The sequence below is a fragment of the Embiotoca jacksoni genome, unplaced genomic scaffold, assembly GCF_022577435.1.
Source record: "Embiotoca jacksoni isolate LCO1_2020_lvr unplaced genomic scaffold, fEmbJac1.0.p SCAF_14, whole genome shotgun sequence".
Lineage (NCBI taxonomy): Eukaryota > Metazoa > Chordata > Actinopteri > Embiotocidae > Embiotoca > Embiotoca jacksoni.
This window is the reverse complement of record NW_027185274.1, coordinates 7,580,204-7,598,308: the sequence shown is the minus strand read 5'-3', so window position 1 is coordinate 7,598,308 and position 18,105 is coordinate 7,580,204. Positions and strand designations below refer to the sequence as shown.

Genomic DNA, 18,105 nt, shown 5'->3' with positions numbered 1-18,105 from the left:
AATACTGCATGACACTTTGCAGTGAAATGTGGCACCGAGTCGCTAGATCATCTGAGGTTGTTTTTTTTCTTCTTCAGGTTATCCCGGCTTACGCACCGTCATATTAGTGGCTGCACTCTTAACAGCAATTTAGTGATTTGAATTCCCTCTTAGCTGCTGTCGTTTCATTACGCTGCGAGAGCAAAATGAAAAGTAGACTGAGTTTTACTATATTAAAAAGACCAAATGTGTAGATGTCTCCTTATGAGTTTGCTCATTGACACGCATGGGATACATTCTTTGAAAATATGAACCTCTCTCTCTCTCTCTCTCCCTCCCTCCCCTGCTACCCCTCTCACACACTCTCACTCTCTCTCTCTCACTCTGTGTAGTCTTGTTTTTTCAGATGTAATGTCCAACACAGTGTTCCTTCAAGCAGGGCCACCTCTTCCCGTTCCAGCCCTGCTGGCTGAGCTCCTCGTAGAGTCGGCTCTGGTCTCCAGGCTCAGAGGAGGTGAGCTAGCTGAGGTGTTGTTTCTGATCCTCACACCAGACGCTGTCTCACCTCCACAACAGACAGGCTCTTTATTCAGTGACGCCTGAAATTAGATGGTGCACTTAATAGGGGGATGGAAACGTTGTGGTGGAACTGGCATCGGTGTAGTCTCTGCCAGTCACCGAAGCTACGGCGACATCTGGAGATGTACACTGTGGGCCTTTTATGATTCAGATTAAAATGACTCTTTTACATGCAGGCACATTTTTTTTTTTTTTATTTCCAACCAATTTATACAATATGTTTCTGCATGTGTGCAATCGTGCAGCCGGTAATGCATGAGTGAATGCTTTATCTGTGACACAATTGCAGTTCTTCCAGAATTAATTCACCGCTGCGAAAACCAACATATGCTCCAGTCTTATACGGTGATATTTCATATGTCCAAGCTGTTGTCTTTAAACATCTTTATCAGCGATGAGGGATCTGGTCACTGAGGTCATGTGTGTATCAGAAAACCGCAAAGAAAACGGACGTAGATGAGTGTAGATTGTACAGTATACCACTTACTTATGCATAGCTGAACAGCATACAAGGTAAAAAAAAACAGGAATCAGACTCCTTAATGGACTTTTTCTCTCTTTCTTTGACCACATCTTCTTCAACACCTCTTTCCCGTCTTCCTCTTCTCTCCCTGTCGTCCTCTCACTCTCCGTGAGCAACTCCCCCTTTCCTTCTTTCTCCATCCCCCTCTCCCCTTTCAGTGCTGCAGCCCACCCTGCTCCGAGCTTTAATGGTACATGCCATTAGAAAGCCCATCTCTGGAAGGGAGGAGGGGAGGGTGGTCTCAATCTCAGCTAAGAGGCTACTTTAGTCCCCCGAACATAAGCACATTCACAGATGTCTCCGCACGCATAGAGCCGCCTCACCCGTCACGACAGAGCAGCCTGCTTCTGTGTGAGCCGACGATCCGCGGACAGAGAAGCAGAGAAGGGCAGAGAGATACAACAGAGAGGTAGCGAGGACAAGGGTGGGAGGGAGTCGCAAGAGAAAGAAGAGGTGAAGAGCCACAGAGCAAAACACATACATCGCTGCCACGCCGACGTGTCCTCTCATGCACCAGTTTCGGCGCGAGTGAGTGCAAGAAGAGGAAAGAGACGGGAAGGGTGGAAAGCAAATCCTGGGCGCTTGAGTCCTCTCTTTGCTCTATATCCCCCTCTTTTTTTTTTTTTTTATCTCCATCATCCAAGGCATGAAGGCAGGCTTCAGCTGGCACGGCAGAATAAAAGAAAGGGATGCTTTGAATGCTGCCTCTCTTTCGACAAGGGACAAGGAAGAGGAAGGGGGGGACAACACACAGCAGGGACAAAAACAGGATTTCTAGAATGAATGGGAGTCCTTCTGCCGCATGCGCTGGGAATAGCAGTCTCACACTGAAGTCTCTGAATGAGGTAAAAATAATGAAACCACATTATCTTCCTTTTTTCTTCTCTAAGCCTGACCGGCCAGCATGGTCGGATATACATCTGAGATGCACTTGAAAGCATGCACATAAGCTTGACAGAGATTTACCAATTTCCATGCTGATCAGGTTTGGAACGGCAGCAGGGAGATTGCCATCTTTGTCCCTGGGTCGTGGTGTTTCGGCGGCGCGGTGGAAGTGAGTGGGAAAATCTATGCATGTTGCATGCTGCAGAGAGGCACTGTGAGCTGGCAGTCGAAGAAGAGTCAGTGACGGCCTGATGAAAAGAATTGCTGGTAATCCTCATGATGAGCATTTGTGTACTGAGATAGCAGAAGGGCACGGAGAGATTTTCTCTTAACTGACCAGCAGAGCTGCCGCCGCACATGGTCCGACTGGAAATGTAGAGTCTGAGAGTTCAGCTGCTAAATGCAAATTAAATTCACTTTTTTTCATGAAATCTAAATTCAATATCCTATGGTGCAAAATCTGATGAAAGAATTAGGATACCATAGGAAGACTCGCAAAGAAGAGTTAAGGAACCGAACCGAATGCAGTGCGTGTTTTCTAAAGCAAAGTCTGAGCACTTTCACTGGTGACCCTAGGGAGCCGTACACTACCTTCCAAACAGAAAATAACAACTTGTCCATGGAAGCGAACAAAGAAGGCACATTGAGTTGAGAAAAGTGAAGCTTGAGTTGAAGTTAAGTGGGCTGTATGTTTTCATTTCTGACACCGACCGAGGGAACCCTCTCTCTCTCTATCTCTCTCTTAGAGAAAAGATGTTGTTGTAGAGGTTGTTCTCTTGGCCAGCACAGGTGCACAAGCAACTCTGCTGGAAAGAAAAAAAACAGTGTATTGTTTCAACCCACGTTGCACTTCTGTCAACTACTGAGACAATGGTATATTTTGGCTTTTTAGATAACTTGCGTGCATTGGCATAACTAAAAAAAAAAAAAAGGGTCAGGAACTATTGCTTCAGCACAATGATGGGAGCAGGAGAGTCTTGGTGTTCATGTGGACCGTGCTTGAGATCATCAATGTTGCAGGGTTCGGTGTTTAATTATATGTATTTTTTGCAGTTTAGCAGTAGTCTTAGAGGAAAGTCTTGCACAGTGTTGGTACAGTGCCGAAAGGTCTGGGCTCCAGTCTTAAGTCCTTACTCATGTGTCAAGACACATCAATCTGACTGTCCCTGGAAGTTCTGACTGGTCCAATGACAGCATGCTGACACCCATCATGACATCAGGCATATTGGGCAAATATGTTTTCTCTCACGCTCATATTTTCACAAACAAGCCACAGTGTTAAAGAAAAAGGACGTCCAAAAGAAGAGACAACATTGTAGCCCCACTCTTTTTTTTTGAGGAGGAGGAATTAATCATAATAAAGTAACATTTTTACAGACACTTCTATCCAATAAACTTTATATTGGCATAAATGTGTATTTCTGATATTATATGGGGAAATTAACCCAAACTTCTCATCACTGTGGGGCTGTGTATCTATTAATCCATACTGAGAAATACAATTCGACACACAACGGCATACATTCCTACTGAACTAGTTGTGCTTCTCCCGTTTCAAAGAGTCCTACGTCCGTTCCTCAGCCTACATACACGATGGCAGCAACACCTGCCGCCCGTTTCTCAGCCTATACAGTAAATCTCACTCGCAATGAAGCCGTGCATGTCCCCAGCTGTTTCTCACACGAGCCTTAGCATGCTTGTATTGCGCTGCACTCGCTGACCATGTATATATGTGGCTTCTGCTTAATCTAGCAATGTCAGCAAATAGCATCCAGATCTCATTTGTGGAAGCAGGCGGCTTGTCATTTCGTTCTTTGTTGAAGGCTGCTCCTCTCTTCGGACGCACGACACACAAAGTGCTGAGGGGCCAGAAATACACACTGTAAATGGCTGCATTGTGCATGGCGACTCTGACACCGAATATAGAACAGAACAGAATAGAATAGAAAAGATAGTGCCAATAGACTCATAGGTCTATTGGTGCCAGTCTGGCACAATGAAAACTCATTTATAAGTTATCACTTATTTGGTGGTGAACATTTGCTAATGTGTTACAAAAATAACTTTTTTTGGTCCAGCAGGTTGTGAATCCACATTTGTGGTTAGTTTATATACCTTACTAGCGGATATTGCTTTTTCTTTATGGCGCTATTAGAGCATTTAAGCACTTCAATTAGATAATACTCCTCTTTCCCTCTATCATCCTGAAGAAGGTTGAAAAACATTGTAATGGGAGAACTCATGGGTAATTATGAAGTAGAAGCACCCACAATGCATTATTAGGGAAGCGTTTCACCCAATAATAAGCATTGAAATGTGAAGCAATAGATGTCAGGATATCTGAAACCCAAAAGACAAAGCAGACTGTAATGCTGCACAAAGCATTTCCATATAGCTTCTCTTTAAAATGCAACATACCAACAAAATATTATGCAATCTAAAGTAGACGTCACCTGTCTGAATGGAAAGTGGTACTAAATTTGACGCAGCAAGATAAAATAGAGAATATTTCACACTAGATGCTATAAAATATACATGCTACTCTACACGAACATACATAATCTTGCAAAAAGCAGGTGTTAAATGTTCATGCATGAAGTACACATGTTCATCAGCGGAAGCTTAGCAGCACTTCACACATTATTGCACGTTGTAGTTATATGTACGAAGCCTGACAAGACAGAGGGATTCAACTTTTAACAAAGGTTTTCAATGCTGTTGACAAGGCTGCGGAGGTTTGGAAACACAGGGCAGCATGTGGGCGCGTGTGAAGCACGTCTACCTACACTGAGAGAGATAGAAGTTTTTAAACCCCTCTCCACTGGGTAAAATGTATTTATGTTTGATGTCTGTTCAGTGCGTGCTGTAGGTTTCTCTTTGAACGTAACTGAGCTTCTGTGCACATTCAGTCATGGAGCTGTCCAGTCTTAGGCAACGGAGTGGCCAAGCAGTAGACAAGAGGACTGTGGCTTTATCACATACAACGGATAGTCTATCTGTTACACGATACAGGAGCAGTACATATAGCCGGAGTAGTTTGTACATACACTTGCTCTGAGTAAATCTTTATGATTATGGATATTAAACAATGAAAAAAATGCAACTGCCAGCATTATGCCGCAGTCTTTTTGAAGCTACATAAATACATCCCCGACAGTCCGGATCTGAGGGTCGCACGTTCACAGCAGACAAGTAGGACGCACTGTAAGTGTTCAGCAATCTGCATGTATGACACACTACCTGCTGCAAATACATACAAATCCCTGTCTGTACTTGCATATTTGTACCTCGAAAAATTCTCGCATTTCAAAGTCCTTCTATATCTGCAAGCAATGGTTATTACTTATGCATGTTGAAGTACAAACTGGCTGACTCCAAGGATGCATTGAATTACAAATGCTTAAGCCAAGTACATAAATCAACAAGAAAAGTAAAACTCCTTTTTTCAGGTTTAACAACTTTACTGAAAAATACCACATCCAAAAGGTGTTGCGTTTAATGAATCAATACCCATATCATGCAGTTGTATTATAAGACCATCTTAATTTGAGAATGTTTTTAGTACATAGGAAGCAAAGAGAAAGTTTATTTTAACAAAGAACGTGCAAAAATAATGATCTGTTAAAGTACTATGAATTTATTAGTTGTTCTCCACTTCTGCCTGCAAATTCCTTTGCAAGTCCTCAATGTTTAAGATAAACTATTATTCTTTTCTCATTGTTATTATTGTGAAAAAGGACAATTATTGGATTTTCTTCAGAAGGTATCAATCAAAGGCAAAAAAAAAGAGATTTGACTTTAAGTAAGAGTTACTTGTAAGAATAATGTTTGTTCTTTGCCACTAAATATACTACGTCATTCTGTGTCAAAAGCTAGAGTCTAACCTCTATGAAAATATATGAAGGCGTGGTTTGAGTCTGGCCCGTGGCGGTCCCAAAGGCAGCAGCTTAAAACGGACTGGGCACATGCCCTTTTTAATAACCAGCTTAGAAACAAAGTTAAAGCAAAATGACGACCAAGAACAATCTGTCAGGCCTTGCAGCAGTGCTGTTGTACCTCAGTGGATTGCACTCCGTGGGGCACTTAAAATCTGTCTGGCTGCCCATTAAGACAGCCACTATCCTGGCTCATTAATGTCCTGCAGAGGAATTAGAATAAACTGCGCTCCACAGACTCATGCTGGCAGAGGCTCTCTCCCTTCTCTCCAGCAGCTTTTCTCCCTCCAGGGACGGCAGTTGTTTGCCCGAGGTACATCAGAGCAGCTTGGACTGACCGGCAACACCGAATAATTAGATGCTCCGAACTGCTGTAGCTGTTGAATTCATCCTGACTTGTTTCAGCGATTTCAGCAAGGTTGCCAAATATAATCACTGCATAGGACACCACCACTCACTTAAATGGGAAATTGGGTTTGAAAAGCGAGGATTATAAGAGGAGGAGGGATGCTATCTTGGAGGTAGTGAAGCAATGGTGCTCATAATCAAGTGCATTAAAGTCAAAAGGAAGGGAGAGCTTGAAGTGGATCTTAATACATTTTGTGAATGACGTGGTTTTTTTCCAAATTGTGCCGTTTTTCAGCACAAATTTGGATTTTTTTTTTCCTCAGTTTTTCTCTGAGATCTGTTTAAATTTAACAATATAAAAGGACTGTTTGTTTACAGAGGAATCTATTTTTGACTGAGTGACCAGCGTGTAGTAATCCCAGTCAATTTGAGAGAGGTACTTGTAAAAACTCTCATGTTGGAGCTCCCAATTCATTCAGTGGAAAGGCAAAAAAAAAAAACAGGGCATCCTGTCAAGTATTAAATTATTCTTCATGCCAAGAGTGGAGACCCTTGGGTTTGGTTGTTCTTTTTGTTGATGCTGTCATGCTTCCCAGCTAAAAATAAATTCAGTCAGAAGAGATCTATTTCACTTATATAATCCTCATTGTCAAATGAAAACTAATGTTCTTTTTTTCACCATAGTGTCACGTTAAAGAGCAACACTCAAGTATGTTTTATGTTGTTAAGTGTGAATTTTATTGTAAACCTGGAACATTTTAGTGACAAGTGTCTGCTTCTGCTTACAACTTCTGTTTTGCATCTGCTGATCAAGTCAGTCTGAGTGTCAATAAAATAAAAAGCATCATTTTCTGTTTTACAGGGATTTGCGGTAAAGGCTTGTAATGCTGTTTACTGGTTTAATCAGTAATGCTGCATGATTCAAATAAGTTTACCCCTTTTTCTTAATTAATTTTTTTTTTTTTTTTTTTTGCTATAATCTCATTATGTGTAATTGTAGTTACCCATGGTCCCTGGGGGCAGTATTGCTGTGTTAGAAAGAAAAAAAAAAAAAGAAGAGGGTATTAGAGACAGCTGGCAGTGTGGTATCAGTTGTGTTCACATTCATCAAGACTGCTGGAGATTAGGAGACAGAGTAGAGATGCTACCAGAGGCGATTGGTATGTTCACTCACATAGTGCCTTGTATATACAGACGCACACACACACACACGGTCTACAGTATCTACAGCCACAAACAATAAGCAACGCTCCTGACCTAGCCCTCGAGCTTCACCTCCCCCACTGTCAGGCCATGTTCTGCCACAGTGACCAAGTAATGGAAGTCAGTTCTCTTTCTCGCTCCTCTGGCTCGCCTATCTTCACATATTTCCTGACTATCACTATTACGTAACATAAGAGAGTGAACAGGAAGAGCCCAATTCTGTCCTTCATTGCAAAATGAGTTTAACCTACTAAATAATCAGCATGGTGGCGATGGCACAGCTTGTGTCTTTAGCAGAGTGTTTCAGCCCAGGAGGAGGAGTTTGTTTCGTGTTGCCGATTTTGATGCTATATGTCCTGCCTAACAGTAGGTGTCTGAGATAAGGAGGCTGAGATGATCATTTCCCATGGTGACAGAGGTCGCCCCTTATCAACACTCTGTCCATGCAGTTATAATGTGACCTGACAGTGGTGGTGAGCACCAGGGGTGAGATCTGCGTTAGTTAAAACAGAGTAACACAGCATACTATGTCAAGGATCCACCACGACATTACAAACAAATAAATATGACCAAAAATATTTCTTAATATTGCTTGTGGTATTTTGTTTAGACTGAAAACAGATGTGTAATTTACAGAAAACAGTTACTTTGAATCACTTCTGCCAACCTGAACATCATTACTGATGAAGTAGGAGTCTGGTCACAGCCAACTATACCAACTATGAATGGTTTTGGCAGTGAGGCTTCGATTGCTTTTATGCTTCTTTGTCTGCCTGATACACATCCAACTCCTTCCAGGGTTCGCTGTTGTAATTACCCACAGATTAGGCACCGGCGATGGCAGGCACACGGCACAATGAAAATGTCCCGGTTTTGAGGCACAAACAACCTCTCTCAATTACCCTCTTGAGAAAATCCAAGAGGCTTTGTCGCAAATCCCTCAGCTTTAACGAGAATGAGTGTCCGTCCACCTCTGTAGGAGGAAAGGATCTCCTCATGAGCATGCTGGGAGATTATTTCAGTAACACTGGCCGGTGGAAAGAGATCACCTTTAAACAGTGTTGTTCAAGAAACGCATGTTTACAAACATCACTCAGTCACAACAGCAATTTGAGTCATTGTACCTGATGGAAAATGTTATGAATAAATAAATGATTGGACTAAGTTATGGTAAAAAAAAACAACTTTAAGCACTGGCTGGAAATCTGTGAAATTATAGCAGATATCATAACTTCAAATAAAGAGATCGGACTGTTATTCTCTAGGCATTAAAGATTTTCCCAATACAAATAATTAAAACAGAGAGATTGGCACTTATGGATAAAAGTATTTTTACCACCTAATAATCCAAACACTGATTGACAAAATGGATTAGTAAAACTAACCATGGGAGTAGTGGGGAATTTGTGTCCTGCTTCAGCCTGTAAACTGTACATATACCTGTACTGTCGCCATAAAAATAAACATCTTTCTAAGCTGATCTGTATTTTGACCTCTTACATGTCACTTGATTAAAGACTTTTCTCAAATCCAGCGACCTTTCCTCCAGCATACGGCAGAACTTGACTCTGTAATGCAAAATAAGGCTGCTGCAGTATGTTTAGAACACACTGACATGTGCATCTTTCTCAGGGTCATCTTTGGTCATTCTCATATTTCCACTGGAGGAGGACTCTGCTGTACTGGAGCTGCGTTGCCCTCTGTGGGTGGATTAGTGACCTTCTTGGAAGGGGTACAATTACACTTAACAACTTTTGATATTTTACCTTTGTTGCCTCGTGTTTCAGAGCTATACAGCAGCACAGACCGGTCGCACTCGGGTTGTACAGAACTGCATCTTTTCCTTCATACATTTTCATGGTGTACTGCATGAATGTCGAGATGTTATGCAAAAAAAAAAAAAAAAAAAAAAAATGTATTGCTCATTATTAAGCAGCGGCTTGATTTGTTTAGAGGATCCATTGTTAGTGCTAATGATGCTGCCAGGCCCAAATAAGTATTCATCAAGAGACTCAACCTAATTTCTGTTGATCTTGATCACCAGGGTTATTAAGAAACAGGACATTTGTCAGATAGAAATTATGTCTCGAGGCTAGATGGGAACGCTTGGATGACGACTTGCCGTTTGAAAGTTGAGTTCATTGTTACCTTATTTCTCTTGAAAGGTCTGATGTTTTCTGCAACAAACCCAATAAAATCTGAAACTTAAGTAGGTGAACTTAAGCTTTCTCCTGGTAGAATCCTTTACACTTCCTTTCATGGTTTTAAGGCCTAATAAATTGATTGAGTGCCCGATTAGGGGTGTGCATGAGATCGTCTCTCTGCATCTCAATCCAGCAGTTGTCATGTAAACTGCAGTTGTGGACCTCTGCAAACAGCTGATGATATAGCATAGTAAGAAGAAATGCCAGGGTTAGTGCATTATAGCTCCCATTTTCTAAATTATTTTCTAGATCTGAGACAAATCTGATTTACAAATCTATCCCATGAAAACACTATTAAAACCATGACAGTTTTGTTTTTTTGTTTTTTTTAATCCATCACTGCTGAATGCGTTGAACTCATTTTCTGCCATGGTGCAATCATCCTCGTTACACAGTATGAAATAGGATTGGCACAGAGAGGGCTGTCTGGTTTTCCTACTTGGAGTTACTAGAGGTAATGTCGGCAGCATTTGTGACTGTTTTGACTGAGTGAGATGCATAAACACGCATTTGCAGTAGGGAATTACTCTAAATTAAATATTAATACACGTTTTTCATTGTGTGGTACATTTCCAGACCAACACAGCAATGTTTCAATGAGAGTAAATAGTAAAGAAATAGTGTCAAATCAGGGAGAAGAATCTGTCTATATTTAATTGCACTGTTATATTGGGTCATGTTTAGTATTCCTATTGATCCATTTTCTATCACGGTGGGAATTTGAAAAAAATGACTGTTTTGAAATGTAAGGACTTTAAGGTGTGATAGTGGCAAAATTTAGAGGAAGAAGATTTTAAGTGCAAAATAAGTGGCTGGAAGCTGCCAAGCAGTATGACGCCACATGCTGAAGGGCGAGAGATGACAGGCCTTAGCTAGCCTGTTGTTATTGTTCCTGTCGTTGCTTGCGTGGCATTTCATGGGCAGGGGGGGTGCCAATTACATCTCACTCACAGTGTTGCGTCTCTGACTCACACTGGCAATGAACGCAGAGTGTCCCTGTTCCCCTTTCCGAATACTGAGAAGCTGTAGTTTACTTTTATTTACACGAGAAGTTTTCTCTCCTGAATGCTCTGCCACCTGAAGAGGGGAGGCCTCTTTGATGTGCGGCTGTCAGAAATGCAGCTAATTTTCACAATCGATTTAAGTCAAAAGTTTTAAAAGGACAAGGTGACCTGTTGGAGCATCTACCGTGGACATTTATCGCCTTTCTGCTTTGGGCTTTAATTACTAGTTTAATAAGAGCAGTGAGCAGCAAGTCTGACCTGCCTCGCTCCAGCATTAATTTGCTAAGCTTCTCAGCTATAAGAATTAACTACCGTGAACAAACTGTAAAATACAGATACAAAATAAAGAGCTTAAACTATTCATGCTCATAATCATTTTCATAATCATTTTGTAAGTTATGAGCCTCTGGACCAAAGAATTATGAATCAGGTGGACTTTAATGACAGCCTGTATTTCTCAACATGGGGAACACTGAAAGATGCCCACTCTCGACCCTCTGTACTTAATGCTAACCAGCAGTTTTATGCAATTTATATATGCAGTCCTGAGGGCTTCTGCATGATGCCCCTAAGGCTACAGCTACTGAGCCTGTCCGTAGCATCTAACTACAGATGTGCTTGCTCTGAATATCATCACTTACAACATATCTGGGAATTATTAGAGCAGAAGCTGAACAGTGACTTGTGCATTCAGAGTGCAAAATTTGCACTTTGTATCAACATAGGCATTTGTGCCTCCTCGCAACATGCCCTTGATGTTCATTTAACTGTAAAGCATTCAAATGCACAATGTGTAACGTAAGAGTGGGAAACCCTTTTGAAACACTGCTTCTGGATGACCGCTGAAAAGAGCTGCACATGGGCTGTGAAGTCAGAAAAGGTTAATTTATAGTATGTTATTGATGCAAATGCATTCCAGATAGAGATTTAAATAAAGAACAGACTGACAGGGCAGCTGGAATTCATGTTGAATTTAAGTGCTTACCGTGTCCAATAAAAGAGCAGTCTAAGATGATATTTAATGAATGGTTAGCTAGAGGGCTCATAGCATCCTCGTCCCTGATCTGACCCAAGACCAGTGCATTACAGGTCAAACAACAATGACATAACTAGCAGCTATTGTGTTTCAAGTATAGTAATTTGTCTGCAACGCAGGTGATTTTTGAACGGCTTTGTGTAGTTTGTTTTTTTTAACAGATCAACAGAACAGTGCACTGAGGGACCTATTATACCGTCTCCTCTCCAAACCCGAGTACAGTTTGAGAGGATTTCAATGAGAATGAATCAGCATTGTAGTCATTTTGTTCCCATGAGAGACTCGAGGGAATGTCTTGTTTATATCTACCACATCTTTATGAAGTACAGAGGGAACGGAGCAAAAGTATATTGTCAGACACACGTCTTGCAAATTATCACTGTGAAACGCTGCTGAGCAAAGTGGTAGTTCCATTAAATGCCATCTAGGTTTCTCCGACAGCGTAATAATTGTTTGTGCTGCCCGGTGACGTATCGGTGTGATGGGGTCGTTCGTTTAAAGTACTGTGTGGTGATCGAAGTGGTTCAGAGAAATTGGCAAATGTAGAATTCGATGCTCGGCCTTAGGCGGAGCCCAGCTGTAAGTAGCCACAGCTTGATGGTGTCCAGCGCTCTCACACCTGTCATCATGATGTGACTCGTGCGTGCACCAACTTCAGTCGAATCTGTCAGGAGCACATTTGGCTTTAACCTGAACTGCAGTGATTTCTTTCTCGTTTTTACTATAAAAACTTCCTTTTGCTTTCAGTTTAAATTTAGCAAACAAGTCTGGTATGATAGCATCTCATAAAATGAATGTTAGCTCGAGCGTTTTGAGATTTAATGAACAGAATGAAGGAGGACATGAAAGCTCGTCATTGTGGCAGCACAAACAGACACAGCGAGCACCTTCCTAATTACTCAGAGAGTTGCAGAGAGACAATTTTGGAATTCACTTGTAATTGTGAGTCTCGGTGTGCATGTTTCATGCATGTGTGCCTTTTGTCTATTGCCTGGACGGACACCAAATCACTTAGCAATATTGAAACTGATTTGAGTGAATGCCAAGAAGCTTTGCTCACTTACAAGCAGCTCAGTGTAGCTTCATCGCTAAACATAACTGGAGACAGAACAATGTTCGCACTGAGGAGAGTTGAGTTATAACACACAGAGGGTTGGGGGCCCGAAACAAATGCCCTTGTGTGATGGATTACACACTACAAGCTAATGAGATGAACAGAGCCTGAATCGATTCAGTCGGGGAGGAATCATGCCAGCGGGGCATATGCAGCCGTGTGCAATGGCTGTATTGACACGCTCATATTCAAAAGCCCGGTGAAAGAGACCAAGCTGCGGTTTTGGCTGAGAAGAGAGCTGTGTCCTCTTCCGCTGCACGGCGCACCTCCGCCCACCACTGCAATCAGGGTCGATGCTTCTCAAATCAGGCGCTTGTGATGGGATCTGACACGCCGGGTACTTACTGCTCGACAATCACCGCTAAGAAAACCTTTTTCTAGTCAAAGACAAACAAGACAAGGGCTGTGTAGCAGGCAGTCTTGCATTAACAGATAGGATAGGGAGAGCACCATTAACTATGGCGAGTGACAAAGCTAAATTACAGTATGAGCGCGGATGACCACTGAATGCACAGTTTAGGGGCCTACAGCTGTAGCTGCTGCTCGCTGCTTAATGACAGACCCACTGATATTCCAAGTGCCGTGGTTAACCAATTAAAACCTTCATGCTTCACCAAGATGATTATAAGAGGACAAGCAGGGCTGGACACCACGCGAGAAGTTGAGCATGTCTGAGCTGCACATGGTGACTCACAAAAAAAAGGAGGGTATAGACAGCGCTGGGCTTAGTAGAAGTAATTACCTGGTCTTTTGTTTCATCACCTACCTCAGTGTTAGATAACTGTTCAGCCACTTCATCGCAATTAAACAGATAGAGGTTTGTATTTCTGTGAAAGAATTTTGTGCTCGGGCTCTCCATAATAATTGTGGTCTTGTGTGAGAAACATCTCTAAAAATCTAAAATACTTGTTCTAGGTGTTGGTCCTAACTCCAAGCGTTAAAAGCTCACACTTACAGGGAAAAACTAAATCCAATAGAGCTATATATTATCATGCTGTATCTTAATTTATATTAACAATAACAGTTTTTGAAACATGGATTAAGCATGGTTCATTTAAAGGTTTTTGACGCTCCCTGGTAAACACAACAGCACGGGCATACGAGTGGGCGCCTGGAGGGACATTAAGAGTCGCTCAGGTCTCGTCTGCACACCAAAGGACACGAGGAGGTGACTCATCAGTCATGGACGGGGGGAAGGGGGCGATACAGTACAGGAGTATCTGGCATCATTGACTGTTTCATCATTTTTTATTTTTTTTTACACAGAGGACAAAGGGACGTGCGTGTCTGTATGGCTTATGTGCTACTAAAGGCTCGGCAGGGAAATACAAAATTTCATCAGTGTCCGAGTGCATAAAAATTAATTTGTTATAGTGTCTGATCATTGAGCCTGTGGGGAACAGTGGAGCGTCAGGGTTGGTACGCTAGCTCCGCAGAGCATTTCACAGAGAAGGGCTTTTTCATGTGGGTCCAGACCTTCCTAGCGAGGGTGACATTTCCCTTAGCTGCAAAGGATTGTGTGTGTGTGTGTGTGTGTGTGTGTGTGTGTGTGTGTGTGTGTGAATATCTTTCTATGTGTTTTACTCCATTTGTAAAATTCACTAAACAGCTTTTATGTAATATAAACAAAAAAAAGTGCAGCAATTATTTTAAATGACGCTTCATCAAAGTTAAATATGTAGAACTGTTATGTAGCTAAAACTTTACAACAATTTACCCCCGCTGTCTTTCGTTTTGCTCAGCCCTGCGTTTAAAACAGTCTTAATCAGGCTATCATTTGTTATCACATCTCTAATCAGTGCCACAGAAGATCATTCACTTGCGCAAAAGCTAAATAGGTGAATTCTTAATTATAGTTATACAGTTAACATAATCCTTTACGCTCATCCTTCACTTTTCTATAAGCTTTTTTATGTTACGTTTACAGGCCGTAAATACGGTAAAGCATAAGGAACCTCTATTGTGTTTTAATATGCCCATATTTCAGGTAAAAGAAGCACATGTTATTGGTACAGGAAAACAGCATTTGATGACCATTTCTTTCAAATAGAAAAAAAAAAAGTTGCTGATTCCACAGTTCATTGGCTGTCCAATGATGGTTCAAATGTGTCCTCGTTCATGCTAAATTCAAATACAGCAGGGGAGAAAACAAGCTTTAACACCATGTTAAAACGCAGAGAAAAAAGGGTTTAAGATCAATATGGCGTCAACCATGCCATACTGCAAATAAAAAGCGCGCATGCCACGATAATGGGTATGGATTTCTGGGCGTGTGGCTCATGTTTTATCCCCATGCGGTGCTGAAATCTTTATATTTAGTGCTTCAAAAGATGACTGATGACTGCACGGGACAGGGAGTGCAGTTCTACACAATGTGACTTATTTTACAAGTTGTTCAATTACCGTGTCAAGGAGAGAGAAAAAGACCCTTTATGCAGTTTGAATGGACTTTTTTTGTGGAGACTGTTCCTTTAATCTAGAGAATCTTAGCATACAGTGTTGCAAGTGTGGTTTAAAAGGCCGAAGCTGTCAGAGGCCAGCTCAGGTAAACACAGAATATAGATCAACTTTTAAACTTGTGTTTAAACGGTGGCTGAGACGCAGCAAGAAAGCCAAACACTGTGGGGAAAAAGGCGACGAGGAATAAAGAGAGAAAGAACAAACACAATCTTTACCGTGCTGAGAGAAACAGGATAGCAGCCTTGATGCGTTTCACATTGCTTGTAATCAGTAAGACACCTGCTCTGTATCTGGCCTCCTGGTGTGTCTCTGTATGTGCGAGTCTTCCATGGTGCTGTGTGTCTGTGAGGGTCACAGTATCCGCAAAACAACTTTCTGGTCGTGTGATGTTTGTGGCTGTCCAGGATGTTGTTACCAGGGTGATAGCTTGCGGTTGTCATAGAAGCTATCGTACAATATTTATTTTTCTTATATTTTACAGATCTTTTGATATTCAAGTATAATTTGATGTATGGCATTATTAAAGGCTCAAGTAAGAATGACTTTAAAGTTATTAATATTTTTTTCAATACTTATAAGGCAGCCTCTTTTATTTACCCTGTTCTTCACTCACTGAAGCTGATGTTAAACAACCAGGATATGTAATTATCAGTTTGATCAGAGCATATTTATTGGCTGATTGATATTAATGGCACATGACTGACTATAACTTCGGGTCACACCTGCTCTTATTTACTTGGTTGAAATGTGCATGTTGTATTTGCTGTTGGAAATTAAACCTTTTTTAATGGGTCCATGTGATTCTGAGCTGGCATATGATGAAACGTATATTATGATTATTTTATTCTAAATTGTTATGATGTATTTTGACCTTGTATTGACTTGTGTGCTTATTTTGTCAAAATTCATTACCAAAATGCACTATCTGCATGAGGAGGCATTAAAAGTGCAATATCACTTCACATGTAGAAGCACAAACACAAACATGGAAAATGTCTTGCATCATTGCTTGTAGACAACACGGCTATGACAGGTTCTAGAGAGAACCACACCGCGGACATTCAGAACACATCTCCTCGCTTGCAACTCCAAAATCAGTCATCACTCAACCACTAGCAGCAAAAACATCCATCAAAAGGCAAACAGATTTTTCTAATATGTCCACAAACAGTAATATCCTCTTTTGAAAATTGGAAAAATACGGACAATAGCTATAGTATAATCAAAGTTATTATTTTTTCCTCCAACATTTTAAACATCCCTTCAGTACGTTTCTGATTTGAACCTACCTGTCCTCCTCTTCCTCTGTTATCTTTAGCTTTGTTTGTGACTGGATCATGCACTTCTTTTCACCTGCGTCATGGTTGAATATGGTCCTCTCCATCAACTGCTCTCCAAGTCTTCACTCCTGTGATTAGAGATTTAAAAAAAGAAAGGCATCAGCTTTATTGCACCAAATCAAATAAGATGAAACAGTAGCTGATCTGAAAGTCACATTCTCCTCTCTCTGCTTCCCAGAGAGACATCCCTAATTTTGAGGACAATGGCATCACAAACGCAAAGTTTGATACTTTCCTAACACCACATTTCATCCTTAGTTCTTTTGAAATATAAGCTTCAACTGAGAAGTTTCTCTTTCAAAATCTCACCAGCTTTCACTTCATTGTGAGTGCATTTCTCCTCCATTTGCAGGGCTCTCTCAAAATATGAACCAAATGAAAGGATGTGCTATTGTGTTTTGTTCCCACTTTTGTCACAGTGAACCCAGACAGCTGGCATGTGGAAATTGATCACAATCCACCACTGTATCCATTTCTATTTTGAGTCCTACTAGAAATGTACTATGTGCTGTGCATTAGTGAAAATAAAAGGCTACTTGCAGACCCACTAGTTTAAATGATTAATCAATATTTTAATGTTTTAGTTTTTCAGCAGGGAATCTTGTTAAAACAGCTGGTCAATGCAGCTGAAGAAAAACAATAGCTCAGTATGACGACTTAACACCTTACTGCTGAATCGGGCAGGCAATAACTTCACAAAGTAATAAAAGCTGTGGTTTAATAAAAGCCGAGCCCTGCAAGGACTCAGGCATGAATTTAAGAATATGAAAGGGATTTTGTTTTTGCCTCATCTTGCAAATATCTTGATCGCTGTCAATCTCTTCCTTAAATCCCAGAAAATTCCAATTAAACCTTTATGTGCTACTGCTGATACAAGTAAAAACATGACATTATTTACTATAAATACCGCATGACCAAATTTGACTTGAGATGAGGTCACAGCTGCTTAAATGTTTGTGGTCGAGTCTTATGCCTCGTTTTGTCCTGAACGCTGTGTAATGAGTTATAGTGAGGCTGCACCAAGTGATAGTGGTGCAGTCCATCAGCGAAAAGGCCTAAATCTAAGAGGGTTTAATCCATTTAAATAAAGAAGAACGGCTATCCTACAAAGTGAGGCGAGTGTTAAGCTTCACACAAATCTGATAAGTGGCCCGTGTCGAAAGTAGCTTCACAAAAAACAGCCTCTGTCTCAAACTTGAAAAAGAAGTGTCAGACATTCAAACTCAAATGCGTTTTTTCTGATGAAGCCGGGACAAAAAACTATTTTAGAACCATCTTCCCATCACTTGAGACATGCAACAGCATCCTGCTTGGCTAACCACCCAATCAATAAAATCTCATTTGTACTTTTCTTCATTGTGGACAGGCCGAAATAATTTGTTTTGTAGGGATCCGAACAAAACAACATTTTTCAGCAACATTGTAGCCTGGACATAAAGTCGCAAATTAAAGGTTAAGAGTGCCTCTTAAATGCCATGTGCCTCAATATCTTAAA

General features: G+C 41.1%; 2 protein-coding genes across 5 annotated transcripts in view; one reads left to right on the top strand and one right to left on the bottom strand.

Moving 5' to 3' along the window:
* The window catches only part of siae (sialic acid acetylesterase), an 84,503-nt gene extending 82,189 nt beyond the window's left edge, over nt 1-2,314 (bottom strand). The window contains exon 1 of the mRNA XM_069147711.1: nt 2,048-2,314. Coding sequence (XP_069003812.1) covers nt 2,048-2,057 — 10 coding nt within the window. The 5' untranslated portion in view covers nt 2,058-2,314. The remainder of the gene's footprint in view (nt 1-2,047) is intronic.
* Nucleotides 1,312-18,105, top strand: part of LOC138197144 (galactosylgalactosylxylosylprotein 3-beta-glucuronosyltransferase 1) — a 77,374-nt gene continuing 60,580 nt past the window's right edge. For 2 of the 4 annotated variants that reach the window (XM_069147715.1, XM_069147713.1), the window contains exon 1: nt 1,312-1,926. The gene's annotated coding sequence lies outside the window, so the exon portion shown is untranslated. Of the gene's footprint in view, nt 1,927-2,066; nt 2,136-18,105 lie in introns of all 4 variants that reach the window. The other 2 variants (XM_069147714.1, XM_069147716.1) reach the window with 2 other exon arrangements.